A 13,594-nucleotide genomic window follows, 5' to 3' on the forward strand; every position below is an offset into this window, starting at 1 on the left:
GAAATTCTGGAAGGACAAGCAGTTTTATTTATTCATTTATTTATCAGAACAATGATGATATTTTATTGGGTTTTTTTTTTTGGGGGGGAAAATAACCACTGTCGGGATCAAAACTTGAAAAATAGCAGAAACTTTTTTTTTTTCAAAATGCTAGCTAATTTTTAACATATTCAGGCCAAAATGCACTTCATTATCCCAAAAAAATCGATTTTGTTTTTTTTCCCATCAAATTTAACATTTTCCTATAGTTAATTGGTGGAAAATAGCATAAAATTAGTAAAAACTGATAAAAAATAGTAGTTCCTTTTCGCCAATTTTCTTATGATTTTATTGGTTTTTGCAAATTTACATATCTACAAAATTTTTCCTTTCCACGAGGTTAGAATTCCAAGAAAAATGCTATCCAGAAAACGGATATGCTCTTTAAGGCAACGTCGCAAGCCTGTAGGCTGTTTTCCTTTTTTTTTTAACTTTTTTTTTTTTTTTAATCCAAATATTTCAACCTGAGATTTATGGGAGGATCTGAAAAACAAAAACGACAACAAAAAAACATGTAAAACCCATAAAACAGTAAAAAAATAAAAATAGTGAATGAACAAAATAATTCGTCTTAAAAATTGTGCAAGTGAATTAGCAGAGGACCCACAATAGAAAGCAAACAGACAAGTGTTAGCCTAAAAATTTCCACCAGGACGCCAAATCTGAACCGTCCAAAAAACTGAGATGGTCCCATCATGGTGATGATTGCTAGTACCCCAACATTTTAGCTTCTTCCCTTGTAGGTGAGAAGTGAACAAACCGAAGAACAAGAAGGAAGAAACAAACTCAACCCCAAAACCAGCAAAGCCAAAGCCTCTCTCTTTATCATCTCCTTCTTTGATGTTGAATTCTTGGAATTGATTAAGGTGGGGTGTGCAGCTTTTTTTGTATTTCTGCTAATTTCTCTTCCATGGAAAAACAGAACACCAATAGGAGAAAAGTTGATGGGGCTTTAGGAGGTTTCTCTCCGGTGACTTCCACTCGGATTGATTGGAAATCTCGCAAGAGATCAGGTAGTATCAGAATTATTTCTTTCTTTCACTTTCTTTGTCTTTAGCCACTTGCATGAGAAAATTTGACTTGGGTTTTTCTATATATAGTTCCATGCTTTTTAGCATTTTTAGTGACAAGCCCACCAATTCATGTATGGAAATCTTATTTCGTTTTATGTATTTTTGGAAGATCTTTCGATCTTTTACAAATTCGAAGACATTTTCTTTGAAGATTCTTCTGGTTAAATTATACCATATACCCATCTCTTAATTGATGTTCTAAATTTCTACTTGTCATCTTTCTTTTAAATCTTTCAAATATTCAACAATTATAAGAGAGAAAATAAAAAATAAAAATTAAGAAGTAATCTTTTTGTTTATAGATAGATTCCACCATAACATATAAAATCCTCCATATCTTAACCATGAAGCTTTTTCTTTCATGGTTAAGAGATCAACAGGGAAGAGAGAGAGAGAGAGAGAGAGAGAACAGTATTAGGACATGCTGACTTTACTCGTACGTTATTTAACGTGCGACGGTTGGCTTACCAATCGCTCTTTCCCTCGCATTATTATATTTACTTTTTTTACATTTCATTTTTCATTTTCTGTTTTATTTTATTATTAATTTTTATTTTTTTTATTTTATTATTTTTTTATGTTTGGAGATGCCCCTTTTTGCCATGTGGAAGATGTTTTTTTTATTGACAGAAATGTAAATAAAATCGATTGCTGAAACGTGTTCTTAGTCATGGGATTGGTTACAGGTCTTTGATTCATTTGGCTTCCTAATATTTTAATGGATTTATTTGGTCATAGTGGTCATGATTATTTTATTTGTTTAGCCTTTTCTGACCATATTTCAATATGCCATTTCCATAACAACGTAATTATCTCCAAACGAAAAGAAATTTCAAACTATTTTTATCAGCCAAAATAAATAAATAAATTAATAAACACTTAATTGGCCCTATTAATAAGGACTTTAAATTATTCTACAATAGAATATGAAGTTTCCGAGATCTGTTATTATAAGCTCATAACGTTGAGTATATAGATCAACGTGGTTTGGGTGCAGCACCAACTACGCTTCAAGCATGTACCCGAACATAGTTGACTCATGCATCTGTTCTGCTGAAGTATTTGTTGGAACTTGAAAATTTAATCATAATCTCTTATTATATTTAACAGCAAGTCCATTGCATATTTGGTGATTATATAACAGAATTTACAAAACTTTATTTTTGAGAAAGAAAAAAAAAATGTTTTCCTATATTTGAAATATTTCTGGCTACGAAAGATATATCGATTTTAAATCCGATTAATATATATGTTATCCTTTGAATATGATGGAATGTTAATTCCTACGGTAACTCAGGTGGTTAGGGTTAGAGACTCTGCTTCACAAAGCGTTTGTCTTAGCTTAGATATAATCCCCTTAAGAGTATAGGTACATGGTTCTACTCAATGGGACCAGCTAACATGTTGATTAGGTTATAATTTTGGTCTCTCTTTTTTTCTTTTTTATATTTGGTCTAGGTCAGATTTGTTTATATGTTTTAAAGGCGTAATAGATGAGTAAATATTGATGTTGGCACCTTCATTAGCAATGCAAATCAATGGAAAGAGACATAAGAATCCCAACAATATTATTATATTTGAAATTGTTGCTGGTAATTGGTTGTTGTACTCCAGAAGAGACCCTGCAACTACCCTGATTTGTTGTCATTATCCTTGTCCCATTCTAGTTTTTCAAGGTGATTTTACACACCCGGTGGCTTCTAAATGTAAAACCGTTTTTCTTTTTTATGCATTTTTTTTTTTTATAAATGTTTTTGGTTAGTTTCTTTGTTGTTGTTTAATTAGCAGTTTGGTTGGTAGGGGATGGATTGGACACCCTCTCCATTCCCTAACCCTCTATCTTTTCACTTTTTTCCTTGTAAAGTTATAGGCATGGAGACCTTTCATTTGAAAGATAATTAACCTTACAACCAGGTCTGCACCGGCAAGATTTCCATTTGGTAGTGTACTTGATTATGCTAATTGTCACCAACAATTCTGAATACTGTTATATCAATTTTTTTTAGGCTTATTTATGTCAATACCAAAAAAGTTAGCAAAATAACGCTTGCAATTTTGATGGATTGATATAGTTTAATAAGCTTTATGCATTAATCATGACGGCTGTATTTGCATTTGTGCGCATTCTATGCAACTACCATTTCATGGTTTCTGCAATAAGTGCAAAATGTGTACACCATGTTCTGCTTCTGTCGGTGATGTTTTTTTCTACCCTCATCATTATGTAAATTGGCTGCATTTGACAACACCATGGCACAAGAATTATAACTTGTTTCCAACAGCTAGCGGGAGAAATATAGACAAGGTAACAGAAGAAACTGGTAATGAAATGCTCAGCTCAGAGGAGAAATCTCCAGCCGAGGAGAAGATGCTGGACCCAAATGCAGAACTTCCTGTTCTTTCTGAGCGTCGGAAAGCTCTCTTTGAACCATTGGAACCTATTAATGGTCAGCGACTATCAGCCGAATCCTTACTCCCTCCACCTGACTTCGACTCTGCCAGCTATCCCCGTGGATGGCTAATTGGTAAGAAGCGAAAGCTAGTTAATGTTGATGTTGTTGAGAGTATGCGAAGGATTGCCGTACAGGAAATGAACAGAAAGGTGATATTTCCTGTAACTGTTAAATCAAACGTTCTGCCAAATTAAGAAGATATGGTATTCAAGTGAAACTGGTTGGTTATTTTTTGTAGGATAGAGAAATCAATGGGCTAAATGAGCAACTGGAAGAGGATTCGCGGTGCCTTGAACACCTACAACTCCAGCTTCTGCAAGAGCGGAGCAAACGAGCGGAGGTGGAGAGGGAAAATGCGATGCTGCATGAGCAGATCAATATGCTTATGAGCATGTTGCAAGAAAACGATGAAGCGGGGGACGAAGGCCCAGATCAACCATAGTTATTTGTTCATGTATTTGTGTATATGTTTTGTTTATTCTTTTATAGATTTGTTGGGGTGAGTTAGAGGTGACCATAATTGCATATACATCACAGTCAAGTCTTATTAGTTTTAGTTTGTTGGTGCTACCAGTATCAGTACCAGTGACTTGAATTTGCTTGATATTTTTCACACTTTGCAAAAGAGTCGCAAATCTTATATATATATATATATATATATTTTAAGTATATATTCGACCTTTTTGTGTTCGTTATTGCCTCTTGACATGCAAGAAATGCTAATTACTTAAGATGGTGGATGCCACGGGAAAGGAATAAAAATGCCACCCTTTACAATTCACAGAATTTCACTATGTGAATGGTTTCTTGACTTCAGTAAGTAATTTGTTGAAATCAGTATGTCATATGATGGACTATGCTAAATGCATTCCTATTGTTCACCCGAATAATACCAATACAGGAAATATGTTATTAACAATAATGACGAAATGTACGCATTGGATGGTGCTTGGCGAACTTGAGGCTAACTATTCTAAATGCCACTTTGCGTTCATAATGATTGAAGTAAAAAGAATTCCCCCACAATAAAAGTTTATAGGATCAAGCAAAATGCTCTATTCCTTTGTTAAAGACGGTACGCTAGAATATTTACGCATAGTATTAGTAGCATAAAACGCACTAAAGACACTATACACTAAACGAGCTTCCAATTGCGAACATTTTTCGACTCTAAACCGAGATATAAACTTCTTACTCCCCAGAGCTTTACATTCATTTGGTAACAAACTACAACCATGTTATATATTCACAGATCAAAACAGGGATACGTGATTTCTGAACCTATGCTTTTTACAGGATTCGTCAAGGTTGGTGGCTGAAGATGATTACTATCTTGCTTGATTATCAGAATCTTGGGCCAAGTTGAAGAAGAACTGTGGTAGAGATGCTATCCTAGGAAGAGTCAGAAGGAGCTCTCCAAATGAGTCCTTCCTTGACATGGCCTGAGCCTGCTTGCAATCAGCAGAAACATCATTGGATTCCCTCATTGACGAAGGAAAGCCCGGTGTAGCCTTGCTTCCTGATGCATAATTGAAATTACTTTTGCTCGTTTCTCCAGTGCCATTTCCACCTAAACTGTCATCGTTTTTTCCTTGCAAGTTTTGTGCCACGGAAGGATCTTTCTGCAGCAAGCAACAAAGGGAATTGACTCTTGACATGAGGGACTTCTCGTCTGAGGCCATTGCATTCTGAGAGTCATTAAACAAGTACTGAGCAATCTCCTCCAGCATGTCTTTACGCTGCTGCTGCTGCTTTCCGTCAAACAGGGAATTGCCAGATGTCATCTTTTCAGAAATGCAATTTCCAATGTGGTTCACTAGATCACTCATTGACACTGAGGGATGAAGTCCAGGCACTTTGATTTGATCCCAATTGCTGAGCAACTTTGAGTTCACGGCTTCAAAGCTCTTGATTTCTTCAATCGCATGGGCATCCATAACTAATGAAAGAAACATGTTTAGATGGAGAAAAAAATGCTGCGTAGAGTTTATGATAAGAGATAAGAAAACAAAAGACCCCTCGATGGTTCAACAAACATCCTAATTCTATAAACAATGAACCATATCCATTACTGTTTTTATTCCCAGGTTCAAATTTTTACCTGAGCTAGGCGAAGGAATATCCTGGGAATAATTTTCAGGAGCTCTACCAGACAACTCTTGTTCATTCTTTGAGGATGACTGAGCAGCCAATGGTGATATAGCATCCTGCAAACCAAGAAAAACAGATCCATCTTCTCCTTTCTTATGAAATCCATGGCTAAACTCATTTGGGTCATTGATTGTCGTAACTCTGGATTCAAAATATGGTGAATCTAACACAATTTCTGGCTGTTGACTCAAAAAGTTGATACGAGGATCACATTGAACAAGTTTTTCAAAATGCTTCCCCAATAAGCCTTGCGGACACTGCAGAAAATGTCGCCTATGGCAGTAAAAGGGATCAGATAACCATCATATAATTACAATTCAAACAGTATGATAGAAAATTCATAACCACTAGCATACTTGATAAGTTGGAAGCTGCCATATCAAATCATATTTAACTTCAAATATTATGACAACTATTACAAGGAAAGAAGCAAATGGTTGTGTGAAAAACTGGGGTCAAAGCCCTTTTACCGATAATTAGATCAAGAGTATTACCTGTGTATACTAGCTTGTCCTCCAGTAAAATCCGATGTTGCCTGCCATAAGGTGTGTTTTCTGGGTTGTGGATTGGTTTCCCTAAAGAAAAGGGGCTGTCTAGCCAACTAAACCATGCAGGAAACCGATATATCATCATAATTGGATCAATAATAACAACAATACCGGCAACGACAAAAGGAGAGAGTAAATTACCACAACATTCAAAGTCCCCGGAGCATCATCTGGATAGGTTGCGTTGAGTGCCACAATGTCTGACCACTGAATTTCTATCTTGTTCTTAAGACTACCATCAAGAACTTCCCATACAAGTTTATGCTTTGCAAAGTAACATTTTGCCACTAAATCTCCTTCATGCTTTGACTTATACTGCAATCAATAGCAGTTCATGACATCAAGCCCAATGTACAATAAACAAAATTTATTGCAGATAATCAATTGAATTTGAACATTTAAGCTCATAAGAATTTACAATATACCTCCCAACTCCCTATCTGTAGAATTGAGGCTGGGAAATTCGAAGCCTTAAGCTTGTCCATAGCACTTGTATTACCACTTCCCTTGTGACTTTTCTTGCCTAGAGTATCCAATTTCGCTGCATTCCCTCGAGAGAGCTTCATTTGGATCAAGTCCAAAAGGGATGGACTCTTTTTGAGACGCAAGCCTAGCGGGCTTGGCTCATCAAGTGGATTATACTCTGTTGGCAGGACTGCCGTAGCATCAGAACTCAACTGCTAGCAGAAAGCAAAGTCATCAGTATCTGTTAATCAACTCTTAACTACAAAACAAATAACGAAAGTCCAAGAAAACAATAAAATGCAAACTCTAGAAAATCCCTGCTTGATAAATTAAAGGAAAATGCAAAATAAATCAAAAATTCAGGTAACGGGATCAAAGAAATATCTAAAAGGAAAAAGCCCATCATACTTTTAACAATAGCAAACAAACACTATCAAGTCGAGCTGTGAAAGAATTATTCCCTGTTTGGCTGCAGAGAAACCCTATAAAACCGAAACAAATTGAATTTTTTTCCCAAAAATAAAAAATAAATTAAAAAAATCAAGTTCACCGGTTAACGGCTTTGGTCATATCCTTTCAAAACGAAAGCAATAATAAACTTTTCCTCTGCTTTCTCAGAAACCAAACGTGTTGTCAATCATGCTCAAATAAAAATTTGAAGGCCAAAAGAAAATATTTAACAACAAACAGAAAGGAAAATAATTTTAAAAATTGTAATTGCGGTCAATAGAATCAAGAACTGGAATTAAACCTGAGAAAAAGAGTCAAGCTTGGGTCGCTTTTGAAGGGGTCCGAGTTTAATCTCCGGCGATTCCTCGACCTCCAACTTGACCGCCATCGTTTTGTTATCCTTGGCCTCCGACCCGACCATCCCCAAACTCATCAACTGAACCATAAGACTCCGACGACTCAGTAGCAGAGAATCAACAGGCGCGAGACACTCGGAACGGGGACCGCGTCACTGAGCTAAATCGGCGAGTTGTCGAATTTCGTAAAACGGCTTTGAGCTTCCCTTCCTTTTTTTCGGAGCTCTGCAAGACTACAAACGAAGATGAAAAGCTGAGCTGTCTATTATCCTCTTTTAAAAGAAACGAGTCCGAGCGTGGAGACGATCACGTGTGGTTACACGTGACACGTGCCCTATAGAATCGCCACGTGTTCACACTCGAGCAGCTAGAGCGAAGCTTCTCAACGACGGAGGTACAAGTACCGAACTGCCCTTGGTTCCTAGGAATGATGTCCCTAATGGAGGGCGGTAAACTTGTCCTCACGGATTTGGTTGGACGCGAGTCTACGACGTCGCTGGTTTGGATTTGGAAGTTTACGCCTGGAAGGGAAAGTCACGTGCGTGCACGTGCAGGGATGGATTTGGTTTGGTTTGGATAAAAATGCATGGTGGGACCCAGTTCGCGAAGATTCTGACTTTCTACTTGTTTGGTGGCTGGGCAACGAGAAAGTTCTGTGATTGGTTGGGAGGGGGGTGACGGTACGTGGAGTGTTTGGACACGTAAGACTACAATTCAATGGATTGGTCTACGTGTCCTTGTGGATAAACTTCGCTCACACCGCATTTTGTCTTATTTTGTCGACCTCCTTTTTCTTTTTCTTTTTATAGCGTATAATTCGCTATAAATTGGATTTTATCAAAGCTACAATTGAATATATAATTTCTTTTTGAACCACAATTGAATATTAATTATCTCTTGGATTATTTAATTTCATATAAAAAAGTTAAAAAGAATTTTTATTTTTGACCTTTTCCTTTTTCTTTTTCAATATCGTGAAGTAATGTCCACTTTCTTTATGAATTATCAAGCCAACCGATAAAACTATGCTTGTCAATTTTTATTCTATGGATAAAATCCAAGATTGAGGTGAGTCAAATTACGGATTTAAAAAAAAGTCCTACTTTTCAAAATCGGATAATTTTATCCATTAAGGGAATATAGCCATCGTTGGTTAGATTGGTAAAGTCCTATTTCTATACTCCTCTCGAGGACAATATGTCTTACTCTCTAATTGCTATCACATTCCAATCATTAATTCACACATCATCTCAATTCCATCAGAATTAATACCTGTTGATTAATTTCTATAAATAATTTTGTTTTCACATATTCGGTTCGTATTTCTATTTATGTTTTGGGGTCTCTTACTAGAAAGGACAACCACCATATAAAACAAAGGCCATAAAGATAGCGATAGTTTTAGCTCCTATTCTTTGTATATTATGTATTTGTACTGTATTCCCAAATTAACCTTAGTATTATCCCATTAGGATATCTCATATTTTAGTTATCAAAGTTTCTAACTTTCGTATCTTAGAGTTCAAATAATAAAGTTTAAAGTTAGAGGCCCAATGCTTTTTTACAGTTTATATTTTTCCACCACTTAAATATTGGAGGCATGTGATTTAATGATAGAAAACGCTTCAAATATAAAACTACAAACTCATACTTTCTCAAAACTGATGTCCATTAATGGTTATTTTCTTATGGACTTAAAACTATCTAAATTGTGGGTCTTAAAAATTAATAAGTTGCCTCCAGAAGATGTTCACAGATCACAATGGCTTTATGAGCTGTAATTGACACCCAACAATATCAATACCTTTAACGTATGAACCGAAACTAATTATCAATACAAATAGAAACAGAAAGTAGGTCTCCTTTAAAACATGTACAGAGATTTAGATTGATAAAAACCTCTCGAGAATTATACTCTCTTTGCCATTGGACTACTACCTAACCATTTATAATTATTATTTTTCCACTTGACGCAGAAGAAGACGGCAGAGTGGAATAAAGAATTAAATATCCAAAACTTTTAGATTTTTTATTTTTTTGTTCTTTTCCCTCTTTTTTTGACCCCAAAATTTGTCCAATCACTAGCCACTTGAGATATCCATCATCCATGAACAGAAAGGCAAGTCTGTCGAGTACATGTGCTGGGCCTCTAGCGCCATTACATAGTTTAGGCCCACACTGGGGCATGGAGGCCCATTGGAATTTATGGCTTAGTCTGTCATTCTCACGTAACATTTACGTAACCAAAATGTTGTGATTTTTTTTTTTTCTTGTTTTTTCTGTTTTTCGGGAACAGAAAATGCATTTTCGTTCGTACTGTTGATCAGCAGAATCCTTCATCATTTTTTTAACTTTTATTAATTGAAAACTTTCCCAACCAACCGATGATTTCTTTCAAGATAGGCCACGAATTTTAACAACAGGTTCTTTTTTTTTTAAAAATTATTATTATTATTATTATTATTATTACAGATTGAATAAAGTTCCGGATTTGGTTTTGAATACAGTAAGGTGGTAATATTTTATCGATGATAATTCACCGGGAATTATCAGTACAGAGCTACAGACTTAGATATTATTATACAAATATTAATATTTAAAAAATAATATTAGTAAGATGACAATACTGTAGCCAGAAACTGTGTGAGAATCTGTAAGGGTTGAATTGTATAAGTATATATGCTTGCCAGTTGCCACAAACCACAAAAGATGGGCTTAAAGAGGACGAAAGCTATGATTTTATATGGTCTGGTATCTAAAGTAGATAATTATAATAATTATATGCACCCAAGAAACATAACGTGAATGCTTCACCTATTACCCAAAAAAAAAGCAAAACCGTGCATTCTTCTTTTTTTTTTTTTCCTATTTTTTTTATTAAGGCTAATTCTATTATATTACATCCTCAAGTTCATAAAGTTTATGTAAATAATTTTGTATTGGGTCACAGTTCAAAAAATAATTAACTGATTGTTAATCACAATTAATTTATTTTAAGTGTATTTGACAAAAAAATACATATACATTGAAAAAAGAAAAAAGAAAAGTAGAAAATAGTAGCTTGTTCCTCTATTCCACTGTATATCACTAGCCTCCTTCTCATATTCTGTTTTTTTATAGGAATGACAGCTGATTCCTTGAAGCGTGAGTCCTTATCTCTGAAACCACAATGGAACCAATGAAAATCATTGTTAATCACAAGTTCTTTCATATTCCCATCTCAGTCCCACTTCCAAACAGGCCTCTTATTTTCTTTATTTTTATGTTTTTTTAATTTCTTTCCCGGTTTATAATGTGCACGTGAAACCCCAATAATTCCTCATGCAATGGTGGGGTCCTAAAGCCAGCCCCTCCTCTTTTGTTCTCATACCAAACTCCAACTCCCAAGAATCTCCAAAAGCACGCACTCTCTCTCACAGGCGCACAAAATCACAGTTGGTTTCTTCTTCTCCATATATCTTTTTCTTTTTCTCTTCTTTGCAATATCCTTTTTCTCTCATAGCTTTCTTCATCATCCTCAACAATGGTGGATGCAAAACCTGTTTTGTTGTTGGTTTTCTCCTTGTTTCTTCTTTGCCTCCTCAGTATAACAAATGGGGTTCAGTGTTTCTCGGAGAAGAAGGTGGTCCTTAGCCTCAAAGAATTTCAATGGAAGCAAAATGGTGAAGCCCCAAGTTGCCTCTCCCAGAAATCAAGTGAGTGTATTAAAAGAAAAAAAAAGAAAAAGAAAAAGAAAAAAAACGCTCGTGATCTTGCTGGTCCTATAAATAGATGACCATGGCTAATTATCAGCTTTATTTTATTCTCAGTTTTGGGATCTGTTAATCAGCTACAACTACGTTCTTTTTCTTTTTAGGAAAAAATGAACCTGCTTTAATGCTTTATGTAAACATACTAATATGGTCCACACTCTTCATCAAAAGGAGCTGAGGGAGAAAACCCCACCATTTTGATAAAGCTTTCTTGGCTTTACTTCGTTTCTTACGTTAATAAAAATGGTCATATTTTGCATAATTAACTTTGAGGTCAACTGTAATTGGTCAATGCAATCCACCAGAGAAATAATATAGTACAATTCCCTATATTATCAAAATTTTTGGAGAACATTATTTTCCGTTACATATTTTAAGTCCCTTGAGGTATAACATTCTCTTTTTTCATTTTTATTTTTATTTTTAGGAAGGTTAAAAGGTACAACCATATTAGAAATGACTCATAGAGATTACTGTTCCGGGAAGAAGATTAAAGACTGGAACAAGAAACTTCAAACACGATTAATTCTGGATGATGTACATGTTCGGTCACTGCAATCCCAATTGAGGAACAGGGTTCATTTAGCTGCTGATGAATCCAAAGTCGAAATCCCATTAACTTCCGGAGTTAAACTCCAAACTCTAAACTACATTGTGACAGTGGAACTGGGTGGTAAGAACATGTCGGTTATTGTAGATACTGGCAGTGATTTGACATGGATTCAATGCAAACCATGCAGATTATGTTACAATCAACAAGAGCCTCTATTCAACCCCTCTTCTTCTCCTTCATACCAATCGGTTCCTTGTAATTCTTCAAGCTGTCAATCCCTGGGGTTTGCCACTGGTAATTCTGGTGATTGTGGTGGAAATCCTCCGACCTGTATCTATGCTGTTAGCTATGGGGATGGCTCTTATACTCGTGGTGATCTTGGCCGAGAGACTCTCAATCTTGGAGCTTCTTCACCTACGGTGAAGGATTTTGTATTTGGATGTGGCAGGGATAATAAAGGTCTGTTTGGTGGAGCTTCAGGTTTAATGGGTTTGGCCAAAAGTGACCTCTCGGTGGTTTCTCAAACTTCCTCTATATATGGAGGAATTTTCTCATATTGTTTGCCTTCAACTGAGACAGGGTCATCTGGTTCTTTAGTCATGGGTGGTGATTCTTCAGCTTATAAGAATTTGACGCCAATTTCTTACACTAAATTGGTTTCAAACCCAGAACTACCAACTTTCTATTTTCTCAATCTAACTGGAATTAGTGTTGGTGGGATGGCTTTAGAATCTTCAAGTAGTAGTGTTTCAGCAAATAAAGGTGGAATTTTGATTGATTCTGGGACTGTTATTACAAGGCTAGCTCCATCCATTTACAAGGCTTTCAAGGCAGAGTTTGTGAAACAGTTCTCTGGGTATCCTACAGCACCTGGGTTTTCAATATTGGACACGTGTTTCAATCTCAGTGGATACCAAGAAGTGAATATTCCTACAGTGACTATGCACTTTGATGGAAACGCTGAGCTAAATGTTGATGTAACTGGGATTTTTTACATGGTAAAAACTGATGCTTCTCAAGTTTGTTTGGCTGTGGCAAGTCTTTCTTTTGAAAATGAGTTTGGTATTATTGGGAATTATCAGCAGAAGAACCAAAGGGTTATCTATGATATTAAAGATTCTAAGCTGGGATTTGCAGGAGAACCTTGCAATTTCGAATAATTATAAGGTATTGACAGGACAGGAATATATAATATAGGAATGTTCTGGTAATTGGAAGCAAAAATTAAGCCAAGCAATCCATTTGGCTACAAATTGAATATTTTCAAGCAACATTGTGTTCCCAGTTCATAAATCACATAACAACGGTGATTGTTTTAACAATTGGGAGTGTTTATTTTCTACTTTTTGTTTGTGTAATAAAATTACTTTCATTTTCCTGCTGCCAAGGCAAGTTGGATTGTATATATGTTGATTTTTTTATCTGCAAAATTTGTGTGCGATCACTATATATACATAAGCAAGTACCAAATTAGCAATTTACCAAAAAATGTACCAAATTAGCCAAATCTGTCAGAAACAAGAAAAAGTTAGCACACGTTAATTTTTTTAAGTTATGATCTATTTGATGGTTTGATGGTTTTGAAATCAAATTAATTGGGATCAATAATAAATTTATTTGTTTTCAATCATAAGGGTTATTTAGAATTTGTCAAGTTGAGTTGGTATAATTTTTTATGGGGCCGGGAGAATGGGGACCTAATAAAACAGTACATATATATATCAATTTTATTTTATTTTTACGAAGATTACAAT

General features: G+C 35.5%; 3 protein-coding genes across 4 annotated transcripts; 2 read left to right on the forward strand and 1 right to left on the reverse strand.

Annotated features, from left to right (window-relative positions):
* The first annotated feature begins 795 nt into the window (after window positions 1-795).
* LOC107406425 (protein HEADING DATE REPRESSOR 1) lies at window positions 796-4,243 on the forward strand. Its single transcript, XM_016013551.4, has 3 exons — window positions 796-1,052; window positions 3,395-3,714; window positions 3,804-4,243. The coding sequence occupies exons 1-3, from the start codon at window positions 950-952 to the stop codon at window positions 4,005-4,007; spliced, it is 627 nt and encodes a 208-aa protein (XP_015869037.2). The 5' UTR covers window positions 796-949; the 3' UTR covers window positions 4,008-4,243.
* Window positions 4,244-4,743: 500 nt separating this feature from the next.
* On the reverse strand, window positions 4,744-7,791 carry LOC107406408 (uncharacterized). 2 transcript variants are annotated; one of them, XM_016013527.3, is made up of 6 exons: window positions 7,481-7,791; window positions 6,690-6,944; window positions 6,406-6,579; window positions 6,211-6,317; window positions 5,667-5,989; window positions 4,744-5,504 (listed from the first exon to the last, which is right to left on the reverse strand). In XM_016013527.3, exons 1-6 carry the CDS (start codon window positions 7,622-7,624, stop codon window positions 4,894-4,896), a joined length of 1,614 nt encoding a protein of 537 aa, XP_015869013.2. In that variant the 5' UTR covers window positions 7,625-7,791; the 3' UTR covers window positions 4,744-4,893. The 2 variants fall into 2 exon arrangements, with proteins under 2 accessions (XP_015869013.2, XP_015869020.2); XM_016013534.4 differs by having other exon boundaries at window positions 6,690-6,941; window positions 7,481-7,790.
* A 2,886-nt stretch (window positions 7,792-10,677) lies between these two features.
* LOC107435077 (aspartyl protease family protein At5g10770) lies at window positions 10,678-13,227 on the forward strand. Its single transcript, XM_025067778.3, has 2 exons — window positions 10,678-11,230; window positions 11,715-13,227. Exons 1-2 carry the CDS (start codon window positions 11,059-11,061, stop codon window positions 12,998-13,000), a joined length of 1,458 nt encoding a protein of 485 aa, XP_024923546.1. The 5' UTR covers window positions 10,678-11,058; the 3' UTR covers window positions 13,001-13,227.
* The last annotated feature ends 367 nt before the right edge of the window (window positions 13,228-13,594 follow it).

The sequence above is a fragment of the Ziziphus jujuba genome, chromosome 1 (assembly GCF_031755915.1).
Source record: "Ziziphus jujuba cultivar Dongzao chromosome 1, ASM3175591v1".
Taxonomy (NCBI): Eukaryota; Viridiplantae; Streptophyta; class Magnoliopsida; order Rosales; family Rhamnaceae; genus Ziziphus; species Ziziphus jujuba.

Bases quoted from the DNA above. Each gene is read 5' to 3' on its own strand.
- LOC107406425 (XM_016013551.4), top strand. From the start codon at position 950: ATGGAAAAACAGAACACCAATAGGAGAAAAGTTGATGGGGCTTTAGGA. The intron at 1,053-3,394 runs GTAGTATCAGAA...TGTTTCCAACAG, and splicing joins GAAATCTCGCAAGAGATCAG to CTAGCGGGAGAAATATAGAC. The intron at 3,715-3,803 runs GTGATATTTCCT...TATTTTTTGTAG, and splicing joins TACAGGAAATGAACAGAAAG to GATAGAGAAATCAATGGGCT.
- LOC107406408 (XM_016013527.3), bottom strand. From the start codon at position 7,624: ATGGTTCAGTTGATGAGTTTGGGGATGGTCGGGTCGGAGGCCAAGGAT. The intron at 5,990-6,210 runs GTAATACTCTTG...TTACTGCCATAG, and splicing joins GGACAAGCTAGTATACACAG to GCGACATTTTCTGCAGTGTC. The intron at 5,505-5,666 runs GTAAAAATTTGA...TTCTTTCATTAG, and splicing joins TATTCCTTCGCCTAGCTCAG to TTATGGATGCCCATGCGATT.
- LOC107435077 (XM_025067778.3), top strand. From the start codon at position 11,059: ATGGTGGATGCAAAACCTGTTTTGTTGTTGGTTTTCTCCTTGTTTCTT. The intron at 11,231-11,714 runs GTGAGTGTATTA...TTTTATTTTTAG, and splicing joins TTGCCTCTCCCAGAAATCAA to GAAGGTTAAAAGGTACAACC.